Source organism: Erythrolamprus reginae, chromosome 4 (assembly GCF_031021105.1).
Source record: "Erythrolamprus reginae isolate rEryReg1 chromosome 4, rEryReg1.hap1, whole genome shotgun sequence".
NCBI classification, from domain to species: Eukaryota; Metazoa; Chordata; class Lepidosauria; order Squamata; family Dipsadidae; genus Erythrolamprus; species Erythrolamprus reginae.
In genome coordinates, this window is record NC_091953.1 from 82,424,389 (window position 1) to 82,438,719 (window position 14,331).

Below are 14,331 nucleotides of genomic sequence, written 5' to 3' on the forward strand. Positions count from 1 at the left end.
AAGTGGTAATACAATGAAGAATCTTTCTCTGATACTATGGCATGACTAATTTAGAATGGTATATTACAATATTTTAAAACTTTTCAAAGGTTCAGTTTAAAAGTTGTTTACAGAGTTTTTCTTAAAGCATGTTTAAAAATGTCCATTTATTTAACTATACTTTAAAAATTGTGATTTTTAAATAAATACTTCCTCACTTCAAAATAATTTTTAACCAAGAACGCACAGCAAATAAAACAATTTGATTAACTTAGTACACTAAATGAACATAATTAAGGTGATTGATAAATCAGTGATGTCTTTATGAGTCATACAAAACAAGTCATGGCCTCATGGTTATAAACTGAGAACCATTTTAATAAGATATAATTTGGGAAAAGTTCAGTGGCAGAAATGAAACTCCAAAAAAAGCACTAGAGTAACAGGGAAAGTACCAACTTCTATAAGTGATGGTTTAGTATTAAACCATTTTCATATTTATAATAACTAGAAAAAAAGGAACAAAGTATCTCAATATTAATTTTTAAAATGTGAATTAAAGAGGAACTGAAAATATTTAGGAATATTTTATAGGAATTGAAAATATTTATTCATGGATATAATGCTTTTTCTAATTGCCTTGTGAGAGTATATCAAATATTCAAATACTGTAATAAGATCATTGTATCCCAATTCCTATAGTGACAATTTTCTAGCAAATAGAGGAAACCAGTATCAAGAAAGGATGGGCAACTTTGAATAGGCAGCTCTACATCTTTACCACTCTGAAAAGACACCTAACTAAAAGAATATTCTGAACAAAAAATAACAAACTTATCTAGGATGGTCCCCCTCTTTCACTTAATCTCATTTTGTTACAACTCCAAAACAAATAGCCAGGCTTTTTCTTTTTTGAAGATAACTATTTGTTTATTGATATATTACTGTACAAAACTAACCTTGAGAGTCTTATTATGGCGTTGTAGTTCTCGACACAGAGATTCCAGTTTGCTACGTGCAAGAATTGCTTTGCTATGTTCACTTTGTAGGTGCACTTTCTCTTTTACAACCTGTGATTGTTTCTTTTGCAGCATCTTCATTTGTCTCTGAACATTTCGACTCTCCTCTAGCTAAATGCAAAAGAAAAAATACATATCTGATTTCAGTTTTGTTTAAAGAGAATATTTAACTTTTGGTATTATAATTTGAGAATGTGTTAGTTTTCTAATGTACATTTGAATTTGTTAGTTCTCTAATATGCAGTTTATCTATCCTTAGTCCAGCAATGATGAATCTTTTTTGGCTCAGATGCCAAAAGGGTGTCCATGTACACAAAAGCGTGCCCACATCCAAAATGCAATGCCCTCCCTCCACGCATGCATACATCTCCCGTGCTCCCCTCTGAATGCGCACAACTCCCTGTGTTGCTCCCCCCCCCTCCCCGTGAATGTGCACAGGCTTAAATGAAGTCTCTGGAATTCTGTTAGGCCCATTGGGCTGTTTTTCACTCTCCTCAATGTTCAGGAAAGCCTCTGGGGGGGCGGGGGGAGCGAAAAACAGACCAACTAAAAGTTAAAAAAACCCCGTTTGCTTGGCCCACTGGGCCATTCTTCATTGTCTCCAAGCTTAGGAGGCTTTCCTGAACCTTGGGGAGAACAAAACAACAGTCCAACGGGCCAACTGGAAGTTCATTTCCGAACTTCCGTTTGGCCCATTTATTACTGTCCCCAGGGTTCAGGAAGTTTTCCTGAAGCCCGGGGAGAGCGAAAACGGTTGAAAATCAGATGGTCTAGCATGCACATATGCGCTGGAGATGAAATAGGGCAATGTCTCACATGCCCTTAGATATGGTTCTGTCTTCAATCTGTGGCATGTATGCCATAGATTCACCATCACTGAGGAAGCAAAAATAAATTCATTCCATTAATTAAACTCTTACTACACACGCATTTATTATAACATTGGCATCTTTTTCTATTTTCCCAAATAATAAGTTTTAATTACAGTTTAAAAATGGCACTTTTGTATGTCAAGTAGACTTTAAAAATATTCAAAGTATCTTCTGCTAGGATACCAAGGATCAGCTATGCACATATATGTATAACAATAATAAAACACAGTTATTTTACTGATTCGAACAAAGATACTCCTTTGCATTTTGTGAAAATAGCTGTGCATGAAGCAGCACATTTGTTATAGTTTAGTTCAATTTTTAAATTATGAAAATATTAACTCACTTTAGCTTCTTGTTTCACTTCCAATCTTAGGCCATGCAATGATTGTCCTATCACTCAGATACAGGAACTTTCCCCCCAGTTTCTACAGCTGACTTCTCAGAGAATTTCGTTCACAAAAATGGTGCCAAGAAAAGTAAGTTCATTCTATGTTAAGAGCTGAAGTGTTTATGTTAATTTGTTAGTCCCAAAGATGCTTTTTTAAAAGGCAACTGGTCTTCGTTTTTCCAAAACAAAATTGCCTTTTGAAAAAGCATCTTTGGAATGGATAAGGACATGCAAATAGAGATTAAATCCAGACAAGATAGTGCTATTGGTAAGTAGGAAAATAGATTCAGAGACTACTGATCAATTTGTGTTTAATGGGACTATACTTGTCCTAGAAGAAGATACAGTATGTGCAGTTTAGTGAACATTCCTTGATGTTCAGCTGGCAGTAGTAAGAAAGTTTTTTTTTGCACAATTAAAAAAGTAATGTGCCAGCTGCCAATGTTATTTTGACAACTGCAATAAGTTGTCAAAGAAGCTGACAAGTTGCTGGTGAAACCTGGGCAAAAATGCAACAGTAGCCTGCTAACAGGATCAAAATACACATTACAGGTACTGAAAGAGGCACTGGTTAATTGTTGATAATTGAACATCACTGAAGATGTTGCTATCATCTTTTAAAACCTTAAGTATTTGAGGACCTGACAAGCTGAAGGCTACTCTTCTTCCCATATCTGAGAGGGGAGGGGGGCAAACTATTTTTCAAAAAACCAGAAGGCAAGACAAGAAACAATGGATGGAGAGCAATCAAGGAGAGAAGTAACCTAGAACTAAGGATAAATTTTCTAACAGTGATGACAATTAATAAATGGAACAGCTTGCCTTCAGAATTTGTGGGTGCTCCATCACTGGAGGCATTAGGAAGAGAGTGATAGCCACTTTTCTGGAATAGTATAATAACCTGGGTTTCCTGGTGTCATTCAATTAAAATATTAGCTAGATTTAATTCTGCTCAGTTTGTCCAAAATCAGTCAAGGTTGATTATGGTAACCATGTTTATAATATTAAATCTAAATATATATTACCAGGTCAGCATATTTCTTGCAGAGTGCTGCTAGCTTTTCTTCTGGAGTAGCAAGTGTGTTTAAAGCTTTCATAAGTAACAATACTTCTTTTCCTATGGGCCAAGAAAATATCATTGGATGAGCAGTATGATTAGAATACTGACAATAAGAAATGTAAAACAGGAGGAATTTTCAGCCAAAGCAACATTTTCATACAAGACAAGGTGAGAATTGGCAACAGAAACTTCTGAATAATCACAGAATAAACACATTTATACAATGTGAGGGCATACAAATCTAATAAATTATTATTATTATTATTATTAAATACCGATTCCCATATAAAAACCAATTTTATCTACAAAGTTTAGGAATATAGAGGTAGCTAGCAAAGAATTAATATATTTAATTATGAAAATTGAATTCAATAAAATACAATAAAACATACAGCTATTAAGAACATAGGAGTTTTAAATATTAAGACAAATATGTTCACTGTTAAAAATCTGTTTGAATGGCAATAAGTACCTAATGCTTTTTCTTTGTTTTTCTCATTTTCTGAGTCTTGCTGGCCATCAGGTGGGTCAATTCGGGTTTCTTCTCTTCCTGGAGTCTCCTCCCTCAAGTCTTGGGTACAATATTCTTTCCCCACCAACTTTCTGTTTTTGGAAATGTAATCTTCTACCTCCTGTACATCTTCATTTTCTCTGCTGTCACAGTCAGTTTCTGCCTGCTGCAGCATTGTATTATGGTTGCTCTTCTCCAATTGGTCCTAGTTCCCAATTTCAAACTCACAAATCTTTGATTTTTCCACAGTAATCAACTCGCACTGGGAAGAGAAATATAACTCAAATTATTAAAAAAAACCCGGCATGGTTCTAAGCTTTCGAGGCCCCTAAAATAATAGGCATGTTTCACCAGCAAACTGCGCATGTTTATACGGGATACAGCACGGCGAGGATAAGCAGATGCTATGGGAACAATCTCGCTCCTTCTTGATCCTAGGCCCTAGTGCAATGCCGTGAGCTTACTTGGAGACAAGTCTCCTTAACTTCATTGCTTCGACGTTTAGAATTGTACCGAAAGGGGGGGGGGGGAGACAGGAGCTCCATTCGATTATGATCAAACCGCCTCCCCTTCCCGCTCTAAAGAGCTCCTGTGGGAAGCGGCACGGTGGGATAACGAGGCCCCTCCCGCTCAGCCAAACGCCGGGCGCTTGCCCAGCTATGGAGGTGGAGAAAGAGACGGAATAAAGCTACCAAGAAAGCGGCTACCACAGCTACCTCCTCCGCCAAGAAGCCGAACTGTGAAACCGGAAGTTTAGCGAAGCGGGTTAGAACGCCGCCGCAGGAGGAACTTCCTGTCTCTTTCGCCCAAAGACCCGGCTGTGGCTGAACTGCCCCCACCCGCGCTTTTTTTTCACCCCTGAAGAGGATGTGAACGCGGACGAATTCGCGACCACCTATTCCCATCTCTGCGGAGAAAACGAGCGTCTAGCGTGGCTAGGAAAAACCAAACGACGTCACATTGTTATCCGCTCTTTGAATTAAAAGCCACGAACTAATGTTTGCTGGCTACACTTTGCCCTACAATCACCATGTTCGGTTGCTACTGATTCTTCTCTCTCTCTCTCTCCTACGACGGAATTCAGTTGGGTTGAATTTCTAGCCCCGAAAAAAACCGTGTGCTATAACAAGCTGAAAGTTTTGCCTTAAAATTTTAGGTATTTCTGGCAGTTCTATAGGAATTATATGGACTTTGCATGTTTACCCTGAAGAAAAGATGACTGAGGGATTCAGTCCTATGTTCAGACCCATAAAGAGATTCAGTGGGGAAGATGATCGATGTTCCATTGTCAGAGAAAGTCCCGAAATAATGGATGTAAGATGGAGATACCTAGATCTTGGTTAATTAAAAAGAACATTTTCTTGAAAAGACTGGGGTGGTATACCTCTGGAGACTGTGGGTTCTTCATTTTTGGTAGTTTTAAAGGAAAAAGAATAGCCACATCTCAAGTGTGATTCCCCCACCCTGCACATTGCAGACAGTTGAGCGAGATGACCATAGTAAAACCTTTCAATTCCAATTCTAAGATTCTGCAAGTGAACACCTTAGTGAAATTTTGTGCTAAATTTGTACTAAAATCTCTCTGATATATATATCTTCCAAATTTAATTTCTACTTTTTAAAATGGAAAAAAACTGAATTGGGTGATAAAAAAGGGCTAAAGACAACAAATTGTATTCCTGATAAAAGTTTGTTGCCGTTCCCAAACCTATGAATTTTATTCATGACTATGTTTTGAGGGTTGCAATATCAGAATTTGTGCTATGAATAATGGTCACATACAACAGCTGTTCAATAGAGTTGCAGAGTGGAGTTTCTGGTGTTGAGCTTAGTTGGCTGCAAACCTTTCCTCACTCATCTTTGTATGCCGCTGCTCCGAGTCTTCGGAGAGGGGCGGCATACAAGTCTAATAAATTATTATTATTATTATCATCATCATCATCATCTAGGTAACAGTACTAGATAGCATGAGGTTAACTCCCTATATAGTAGCTTGTCCAGTCAGTGTTGGTGGGGGTATGGCTTCCTCTTTCCTGGTTCAATATCTTAATCAAAGAACTACCAATGAAGGACCACCTCAACTTATCATTACAGGCAGGGAAAGATATAAACAGGAATCAAATCCCACACTTGCAAGACTTGTTACACAGTCAAGTAGTGAAACCTTTGCCATCAATCAAGCAACATTGGAGAACACCAAGGACTCTTAACAGCTATCATTTGTTAACCATCATTAATGAAATAAGTGCCATAATGGCATAACATGTCGCTTAGTTTTATATGTAGCTTTTCTTGGTTGGACTTTTCTCAACATTCTCTATGCATGAGATGTTTGGTGAGGGAACAAAATATAGCAATGCCACTGAGATAGAAAATTCTCCCTCAAGGAGCAACAACCATCTTTAACTTTCTACTTTATTCTGCACCATTCAGTTAAAGAAAGCATGTCATTTATTTGTTCCTTCTGGATATAAGGATCACCACTTATATATTTAGTTTACTATAGATATAAAATGTGAAAGAAAAGGTCAATGTGGGTGGGCTCCTTTAATTGTCAATTTTAGGTTGTTCCGCTCAGAGAAAAATGAATAGGAAAATGCCACTGCTTTTTATTGCCCTTGTGGGCCTAACTCTTGGTTGCCTATTCTTGGTTGTAGATTCTCTATCTTCTAAAGCAGAACTCAAAGACAACCAGTTAATGTAGAGATCTTAGGGAATTTTCTAACTAGGGTTCCTCCTCTCTGCACTTTTACTAGCTCTTCTGGTTGGCAGAAGAAAGGAGAAGACTGCTAGAGTGTACTCCTTGACAACCGATTTTCCTTCAAAAAAAAAAGAAAAGGAAGAAGCAAACCTCTTCAAAATTGGTAAGCCCTAAGCAGCCTGTCGTTTCAAGTAACAAACGCCTCTCTCCCCTCCCATCTTTAAGAGGTCACACACAATTGACTCATCGGCTCTTGGCAATGCAGCAGTAGCAACCTGGATTTTGCACGAGGAGAATACAGTGATCAAAAGTGGATGCGGCAGAAACGGTAACATTTATAAACGAGAAGTTCTCGGCAGAGGGACTTAGAGCACTGAGTCGCTAAGACGTCTCTCTCAATCCCTCCACATGTGTATCCTCTTCCCGCTCGCTGGAGAAAGAGCACGATGAGCAACTACACATGGCTCCCAAGAGTTTCCAATCCTTTTTCTCTTGCGGATATTTCCAGGAGAAGGATGTGGATGCAAGCCATCCCTGCTCCGGTGCGGCATTCTTCCAAGGGACATAAAGACATTGCAGAAATACATCTCAAAACTGAAACGGCAGCCCATCATCTGCAACTGGAGCCCTTCTCCCCAAGCAAAATGGGAAGGAAAACACAAGATTTTACCTTTCAATAGTCTCGTGCCAAGCCGTAGGGCCGACGCCGCCTCCTTTCCTTCCGATAACTCCGGCTCAGCAGCCTTTCTGGCCTCCGGAGCAAGACTGCCTTAAACACACGCTGGGCCGGCTCTGCGCGCCGCCATAATGAGAAGATTGCATCCAAACAAGTCGGCCCACACCGGAAGCCCTCCATGTCTCCCTGGGCTCAGCCAATCACTAGAAGCTTTTCTCTGCATCCGGGGTTTGCCTTTACTCCGATAAACCACGACCGTGGGAGTAGCTTGGAACTACAACTCCCAGTATTCATGAAGGAGCCGTCTAGGGTTCTGCCCTGAGATCACAAATGGCTTTCGCTTTTTCTTCAAGTCGTACTCTCGTCCCAACGCTTCAAGGGATTTGTAGTTTTTTGTCCGTGTTTTCTTCTCGAGCGTGCGATGGCGGCGGCGGCTGGAAGCCAATGTTTCCTACAAGGTGCCTTTGGCTTTTAAGGCGCTCTCTCACAGAAGTGCAACACAATAGAGTAGGGTGAGTCTTCTTAAGTTCGAGATTCTATGTAACGCCGTCCTGGCCTTTAGGAGGCAATGTAGCACAGTTTGGTGCGTGAAGCACTTTTTCCAAAAGGTATTTCAGTTGTCGCACCACGTGAAAGAACAAGTGGACTTTATGAAACAATTACTCCTGTCGTATTCGCGGGCAGAGTTAGGATAGACTGGTACTTACTACATTATACATATAACAGCAGTGGAGCTTTTCCCAGCTCGCAGTTATTTTCCACAATATGTATATTGTTGGTGTTAACTTGGTTTTCCAAGTTAGGAAGGGAATGATTCCAACCCTACATCCTGCTTGGTTCACTCAAGCTCTTTCAAGGTGAAAAATCAACATTTACCCAATATCCTTTGCAGGAACACAATTTAATATTGTATAGTGAACTTATTGAAATACTCTAGGTCTGCAACAAATGATAGTTATTGTGCTATCTGTGAGTGTGTTACAATGTTTTCCAATGTTGGAAGAAATGTCCATATGGGCTCAGTTCTAAGTGGGAAGAAAGACCCTGGAAATTTGGAGGCTGTTTTGCAAGTTGATTTAATGGTGGGCAGGACCACATGGTTTGAAGTCCTTAGTAATGGAGCATATGGAAGAGAGAGGGAGAGTTTACCCTCCCTCGGGCTTTGAACCTGCTTCCTGTTTCTGTGAAAGTAATGTATTCTGATCCTTGTCAGACTCCCATGGGGCCATGCAGGGGTAATTTTGTAGGTTGTGGAGTCCCAGACTTTGTTGGATTTTGCTGTATCATGTAATCTTCCCAGGTGCCATGTGGTGGCACCTATTATATCCCGAGGGTGAAGTTTTATGTATTCTAGATAATGTGGCTCAGCCTTTTGTCTTTTAGATAGGATGGCCTAATCCAGCGATGGTGAACTTATGGCACGTGTGCCACAGGTGGCACGTGGAGCCATATCTGCTGCCACATGAGCTGTTGCCCTAGCTCAGGGGTCAGTAAACTGCGGCTCGTGAGCTACACGTAGCTCTTTGGCCCCGAGAGTGCGGCTCTTCTGTGTCACCATTTCAATTTGCCAAGCAAAAGAAGGAATTTATAAACTGCTCTATAGCGCATACCCTGTTTCCCTAAAATAAGACAGCATCTTATATTAATTTTTGTTCCCAAAGATGTGCTACGTCTTATTTTCAGGGGATCTTTTTTTTTTCAATGAAGAAGAATTCATATTTATTCCTGAACCAAAAAAATGAACATTTATTATATACTGTACAGTAGTTGTCATCACAAACCAGCATAACCAGACAAACTGAATCCTATCAAGAATTTCTTACTACTACCGTACCATTATTTCCATGTACAACAATTATACTTTCTTCAAATATATATTATATATGTTCTGTTCGGGAATGCTGCGAAACGAAACGTCTCCTACATCTTACTTTCGGGGGATGCCTTATATTAGGCAATTCTACGAAACCTCCTATATCTTACTTTCGGGGGTGACTTATTTTTGAGGAAACAGGGTACTAGCTTAGGTAACAAAGGGGGGAAAGAGGTCGCACATGCCCTGTCATTCCAGTTTCGCCGCAACAGCCAATCAACGGAGACTTCCAAACAAGTGGGAAGCGAAGCTTTGAAGGGGAGAAGTTGAAAATGGTAGGAAAGAGTTAATTGCTGTTGCTGCCTGATTGTGAGCCTAGATTTAGAGCCATTTTGGTCACTGCCCTCCCGAGAATTTTAGCCGCTTCTGCTTCTTTTTAACTTCACCTGAGGAATTTTTCGGCACCGTTTCTCCCCTGCCCACCCTTCCATTGTAAATGCCAGTTGCTCGGTTCAGCTCACTTCAGGAGAGCCAGGACGGCACGGAGGATTAAGGCAACCATGCAGGGGGAACAAAAAAAGTCTTTCCCTGCCAAGGAACAAAAGCAGAGTCCTGGTGTGTTTGCATAAGGTCGCTTTTCCCCTCTTTCCTTTCTTCTCCTGTTGGCATCCTTCCTCCCTAGGATCCTCCTCCAACTTTGCGCTCTGGACCTTTGAGGGGTGGGTGAGTGCACAGGGCAGGGGGACACCCCCCCCAGTCCTTCCTGGGGTGGCTTCTCAAATGAGGTCACTTTAACATCTCAGAAGGCTTCCGTTTAAAGGGCTCGTTGGCTTTTTTCCTCTCGAAGACCAGTGTTTGTGCTTCACACACACATACACACAGAGAAAGAGAGACAGAGAGAAAGACATAGAGAGAAAAACAGAAAGACAGAAAGAGACACAGAGTGAGAGAGAGACACACAGAGAAAGACACACATGCACACACAGAGGGAGAGAGAGAGAGAGGTTGTGCCTTCTTTCCAAAAAGAGGAAGGGGAAAGGAAGATCCTTGATGGATCCCCAAGGGCTCCACATTAGAAAAAAATTCAGGTTTTTAAAAAGTGTCTCTCAGCCTTTGGAGCCTGGGGTGGGTGAAACATGACCACACTGGGCTCACCAGAAGTTGGGAAACAGGCCGCTTCCAGCCTCCAGTGGGCCTACAAGGGGCAGGGGGAAGCTGTTCTCCTCCTCCCCAGGCATTGAATTATGGGTGTGGGCACTCTCACATGTGTGATAGCATGCATTTGCGCTCTTTCGGCACCCAAGGGAAAAAAAGTTCCCCATCACTGGCCTAGTCTTTCTGGAACTAGTAACAAAGGTGGGAGCTGCTTTTCAAGAGCATGTATCACCTTTTCTCATCCAGGGAGGTATAATATTCTGCCTTTTTAATATTTCCTAGAATATTTCATTCTTCTAGAACAGTGTTTTTTTGGCTCAGGTGTCAAAAGGGTGCATGTACGCACCCATAATGCAACGCCCTCCCCCCACGCATGCGCACAACCCCTGAATGATCCTTACGCGCATTCACACAGGCTTCACTGAAGCTGTGGAGCTGCCCTACTACTAACCTTTAATGGAGCTGTCGCACTACTTATCTTCAGATAGTTGCAACCAGGCCTCCCACACCTAGGCCCATTTCTTTTGCAACCTGCAAGGATTTCCTTTTTTCCTTCAAAAAAGCCTTGCCAGCTGCAGAAGAAATGGGATGCAGAAGAAATGGGCTGAAGTGTGGCAGGCCTGGCTACAACTGTCCAAAACCAATTAAGTTCCTGAATACCTCTCACAGTGAACAGGAGGAAGTGGTTGAGGGCACAAGTGAACTTCTGGTTGGGCCATTTTTCGCCATCCCCAAACTTCAGGAGGCTTTCCTGGAGCCTGAGGAGTGAGAAAGTGGCCAAAAAGAAGGCTGAAAATCAGCTGGCCAGCATGCATATGTGTGCTGCAGCTGACATAGGGCAACACCTTGTGTGCTGTCTGATATGTTCTGCATGCCATAATTGTTCTAGGAGAAGGGTAGGTGCTAATGTCAGCTAAGTCTCAAACACAGTATGCTATAGGGTGAGTGTTGGCAAGTCGTGGCCTCTTTCATCCCTCCACTGCAGCCCCTTGTTGGGTGATCCCACCACTAGCTGGCCCCACCCCTCACTCTCCCCTCCTACTCATCCCAAAGGAGTCTTTGAGAGCTTAACGCCAAGAGGCACGGGTTTCATCTGCCTTCTGCGTTCCCACTCCATCCCATGGTGAAGCAGGGGTCTCTCTCTCTGCTAAGCAGCCCCACCAAGCCCGCTTGGAAACGCCACTGAGTGCAGCTGCAAATGTTGCAGCAGGGGGGAAGGTGCACACCCTATCTCCTCTGCTCTTGCCGGCCAGAGGTGGAGCTCCCCACAGGCACCTCCCAGCCAGAGTGCCATATTTGTTTGCTTGCTGGTTGCCTCTGAGGAGGAAGCTGTGCTCAGGCTTCCCAGGGCCCCCGCCACACGGGGAGAGAGGGAGAGACAAGGGGGGGGGGATGTCTCCCCGACAGGATCCAGATTGGACTAAAAAATGGAAACTTCTTGGGCTATTTTACAAATGATGAGGGGTGGCAAATTGTGTGGCACTGTTGTAAATATAGGTGTCTAAAGGAAGATGAAAGAGGAATGTGTAAGCTGACATTCTTGTGCAAAACGAACATTGATCTTGTATTGGAGCCTGACAGGATTCTCTTCCTAACATGTCCTGGTTTTAAGGATAATGGGGATATTTGTGTTAGGAATGTTTTGATAGGAATGTGCTTGTCAGGAATAATAATTATTGGTAATTGTGAATAGAGTAAGAAGTACAGTATTCTATAGTACATGTGAAAAACAAGCTAGGCCCACAGAAGTACCTTTTTTATGGCCAGCATTAATGAAATATTTGGTTTGAAGGCCCTTTGGAAATTGGGATAGGGCAAAAAACTGGCCAGTGCAAAATGCTACCATAATGGGTAGAAAGGTGTGTGTCCAAGATTATTAGGTCAGATATTATACTTATTATTGAAAGTCTGTTCTAAGGTACTTGTTTCCCTCAATCTCAAGTGACTAAATTGTCAAATGCCTTGGTCTCTAATTGCTACTGATAAATGTAAGGTCCATTCACAATCCGACTACATCCATCTATTAAATGGTAACGGATGAATAAGCTTGTGTGTATTACTTAGATCTGGTTGGGCAAAAATGGTAAGTTTGCCTGACAGAAATATACTACACAGGTTTCTGGTCATGCAACAACCTTGATGCTAACTCTTGACTGGTGGCATTTCAAGGTTAGGAAAGGATAAACAAGACACTGCAACTGAATATTATAAGAATGATTTTGCAGGTTTTCTTGTATTGATAATTTCTGAGAGTTGGAGTGTAGGTTGGACAGGTTCAAGTGAGGTGAAGGGAGTAATCTGGAATTATTTTGGGCATATGAAACCTGATAAAAGTGGATGGGATTTTCTAAAAAATGACAGTTTTGCCACCTGGGACACCATTTTACAGTGTTGTTTAATAATTATACAGAATCTCTAGGAGAGGTCATCTCTCAGTTTATAGAGTACTGTATTCAGAAGCTTCAACTATGCTGTTACTGGCACTGGTTATTCAGCAAAACATCACACTGGTGTATGACTTACTTTGGCTTCTCCTGTGCTTCTGGATGTAATTCAAAGTGTTATTAGTTTTAAAGCCCTTCATGGCTTGGGGCCAGTGCACTCATGGGACCATGCCATCCCAAATCTCTACCTGATCCAGCAAAAGGTGCATGTTCATTGACTAAGGAGTATTGGCTGGAGGGTAGGTCTGTTTCTGTAAAAGCACCACTTTTAAGCTTTATTTACTGATATTGGTTTGGCTTCATCCCTATTGGCCTTTCATAACGCCTTAAAAACTTTGTCCTTGGTTCCTGGCTGTGGGATACAGTCCCAACCTAGCAGACTGGATGATTGGTTGGATAATGCCCTGATGCTTTGTTTTTTGCTTTTTGTACTTTTTAATTATATTGTAAGCTACATAGAATGACATAAAATGAGATCTTTTGAAAAGACCCTGAAAACTATTACTGGTATATTCTAACAGCCCTGGACCCATAGTATGGTTGTTGGGTGTTAATTGCTTCTTTCATGCATTTCAATTATTAGAATTTTGTTGGTTTGTTGATTGCTGTGAATAAGCCTAAGTTCTAGTAATCGAGACAGTATGCAAAAATGATAAATATTTAGTATCTCAAAGACACTTGCAATTACATTTAGGAGAGAGAATATTTTATTTCTGAGAGGCTAGAATCAGTATCATGCAAGTGGATTTTGGCATACTGTACTTCTATATTGCTCTTGAAGGAAAATACACTAGATTCTAATTTGTTTTCACTGCAGAAAAAACCTAGTAAATAGGGAGTTGATCGAAGCTTTGTCAAAAATCATGAGGGCACGTTTGATTCTTTTAAGGGAAAAGCAGAAGGAGAAATTTTTCAGTAACTAATGGGCTATTTGAAAAAAAAAAGTGTAGCATTTGACAACAGTCTCGTATGCAGTTCATTTTTAAGACTGAAACTTCTATAAACTCTGACGATTAACTATACTGCCTAGTGGGAATCTTGCTACCTGAAGGGAAAAATGTAGCTAAGAGTGTTGTAAAATTGTCCTTAATAAATACTTTTTATTCATGTAATCTGGGATCAATTATCCATTGTTACTATTAATAGTTTAGTTGAACATTTAAACTCTAGTTTTCACTTAAAAAAAAAGAGTATGTTCTACTGTTTGATATTTTTTGTTCTGGAAGTTGTGTTTTCTAATTTATAATGTGTCTGCTCTCAACTTAGACCGTTATCCTTATATATTTGTAGGGTGCAATTACAACGTATTTTGAATTCTCATGAATACTAGGTTTGCGTAAAATAAAAGTTTACATTATTTTAATATTTCAAAGAATCAATTATTGGCTACATTAAAACTGTTCATATTTCTGAAACTTTTAGATAATGAGATATTAATGTGAATGATTTAACTCCTATCCTGTTGGGCTACCAATCATCCTAGTACTTTAGGGAACAAATTACTAGAATGTTAGTCTCCTTGTACAACATCTTTTATATCCTCCACATAGCATCTTTTTTTTTTTTGCTGCTTCACCCAACTGAAATAGTGCCTTCCCACCTTTTCAATATGTGTGTATTATAGTATATAATATTCCTTTATAAATATAAATATGTCTTATAGCAATATTGAATAACAGTTGCACAGGCTAAGCCTGAATTTCTCATTAA

The 14,331-nt window shown here is 40.6% G+C and overlaps 2 protein-coding genes across 6 annotated transcripts in view; one reads left to right on the forward strand and one right to left on the reverse strand.

Annotated features, from left to right (window-relative positions):
- TXLNG (taxilin gamma) overlaps nt 1-7,396 on the reverse strand; it is a 30,429-nt gene extending 23,033 nt beyond the window's left edge. Inside the window, exons 1-4 of one of the 2 annotated variants that reach the window (XM_070750783.1) lie at nt 7,204-7,396; nt 3,794-4,094; nt 3,287-3,378; nt 939-1,109 (exon numbers count right to left, since the gene is read on the reverse strand). In XM_070750783.1, coding sequence (XP_070606884.1) covers nt 939-1,109; nt 3,287-3,378; nt 3,794-4,007 — 477 coding nt within the window. In that variant the 5' untranslated portion in view covers nt 4,008-4,094; nt 7,204-7,396. Of the gene's footprint in view, nt 1-938; nt 1,110-3,286; nt 3,379-3,793; nt 4,095-4,524; nt 4,610-7,203 lie in introns of those variants that run through there. The other variant, XM_070750784.1, reaches the window with a different exon arrangement.
- A 76-nt stretch (nt 7,397-7,472) lies between these two features.
- The window catches only part of CTPS2 (CTP synthase 2), a 121,512-nt gene continuing 114,653 nt past the window's right edge, over nt 7,473-14,331 (forward strand). For 2 of the 4 annotated variants that reach the window (XM_070750777.1, XM_070750781.1), the window contains exon 1: nt 7,483-7,721. In XM_070750777.1, the coding sequence (XP_070606878.1) occupies nt 7,540-7,721 (182 nt within the window). In that variant the 5' untranslated portion in view covers nt 7,483-7,539. Of the gene's footprint in view, nt 7,722-14,331 lie in introns of all 4 variants that reach the window. The other 2 variants (XM_070750778.1, XM_070750782.1) reach the window with 2 other exon arrangements.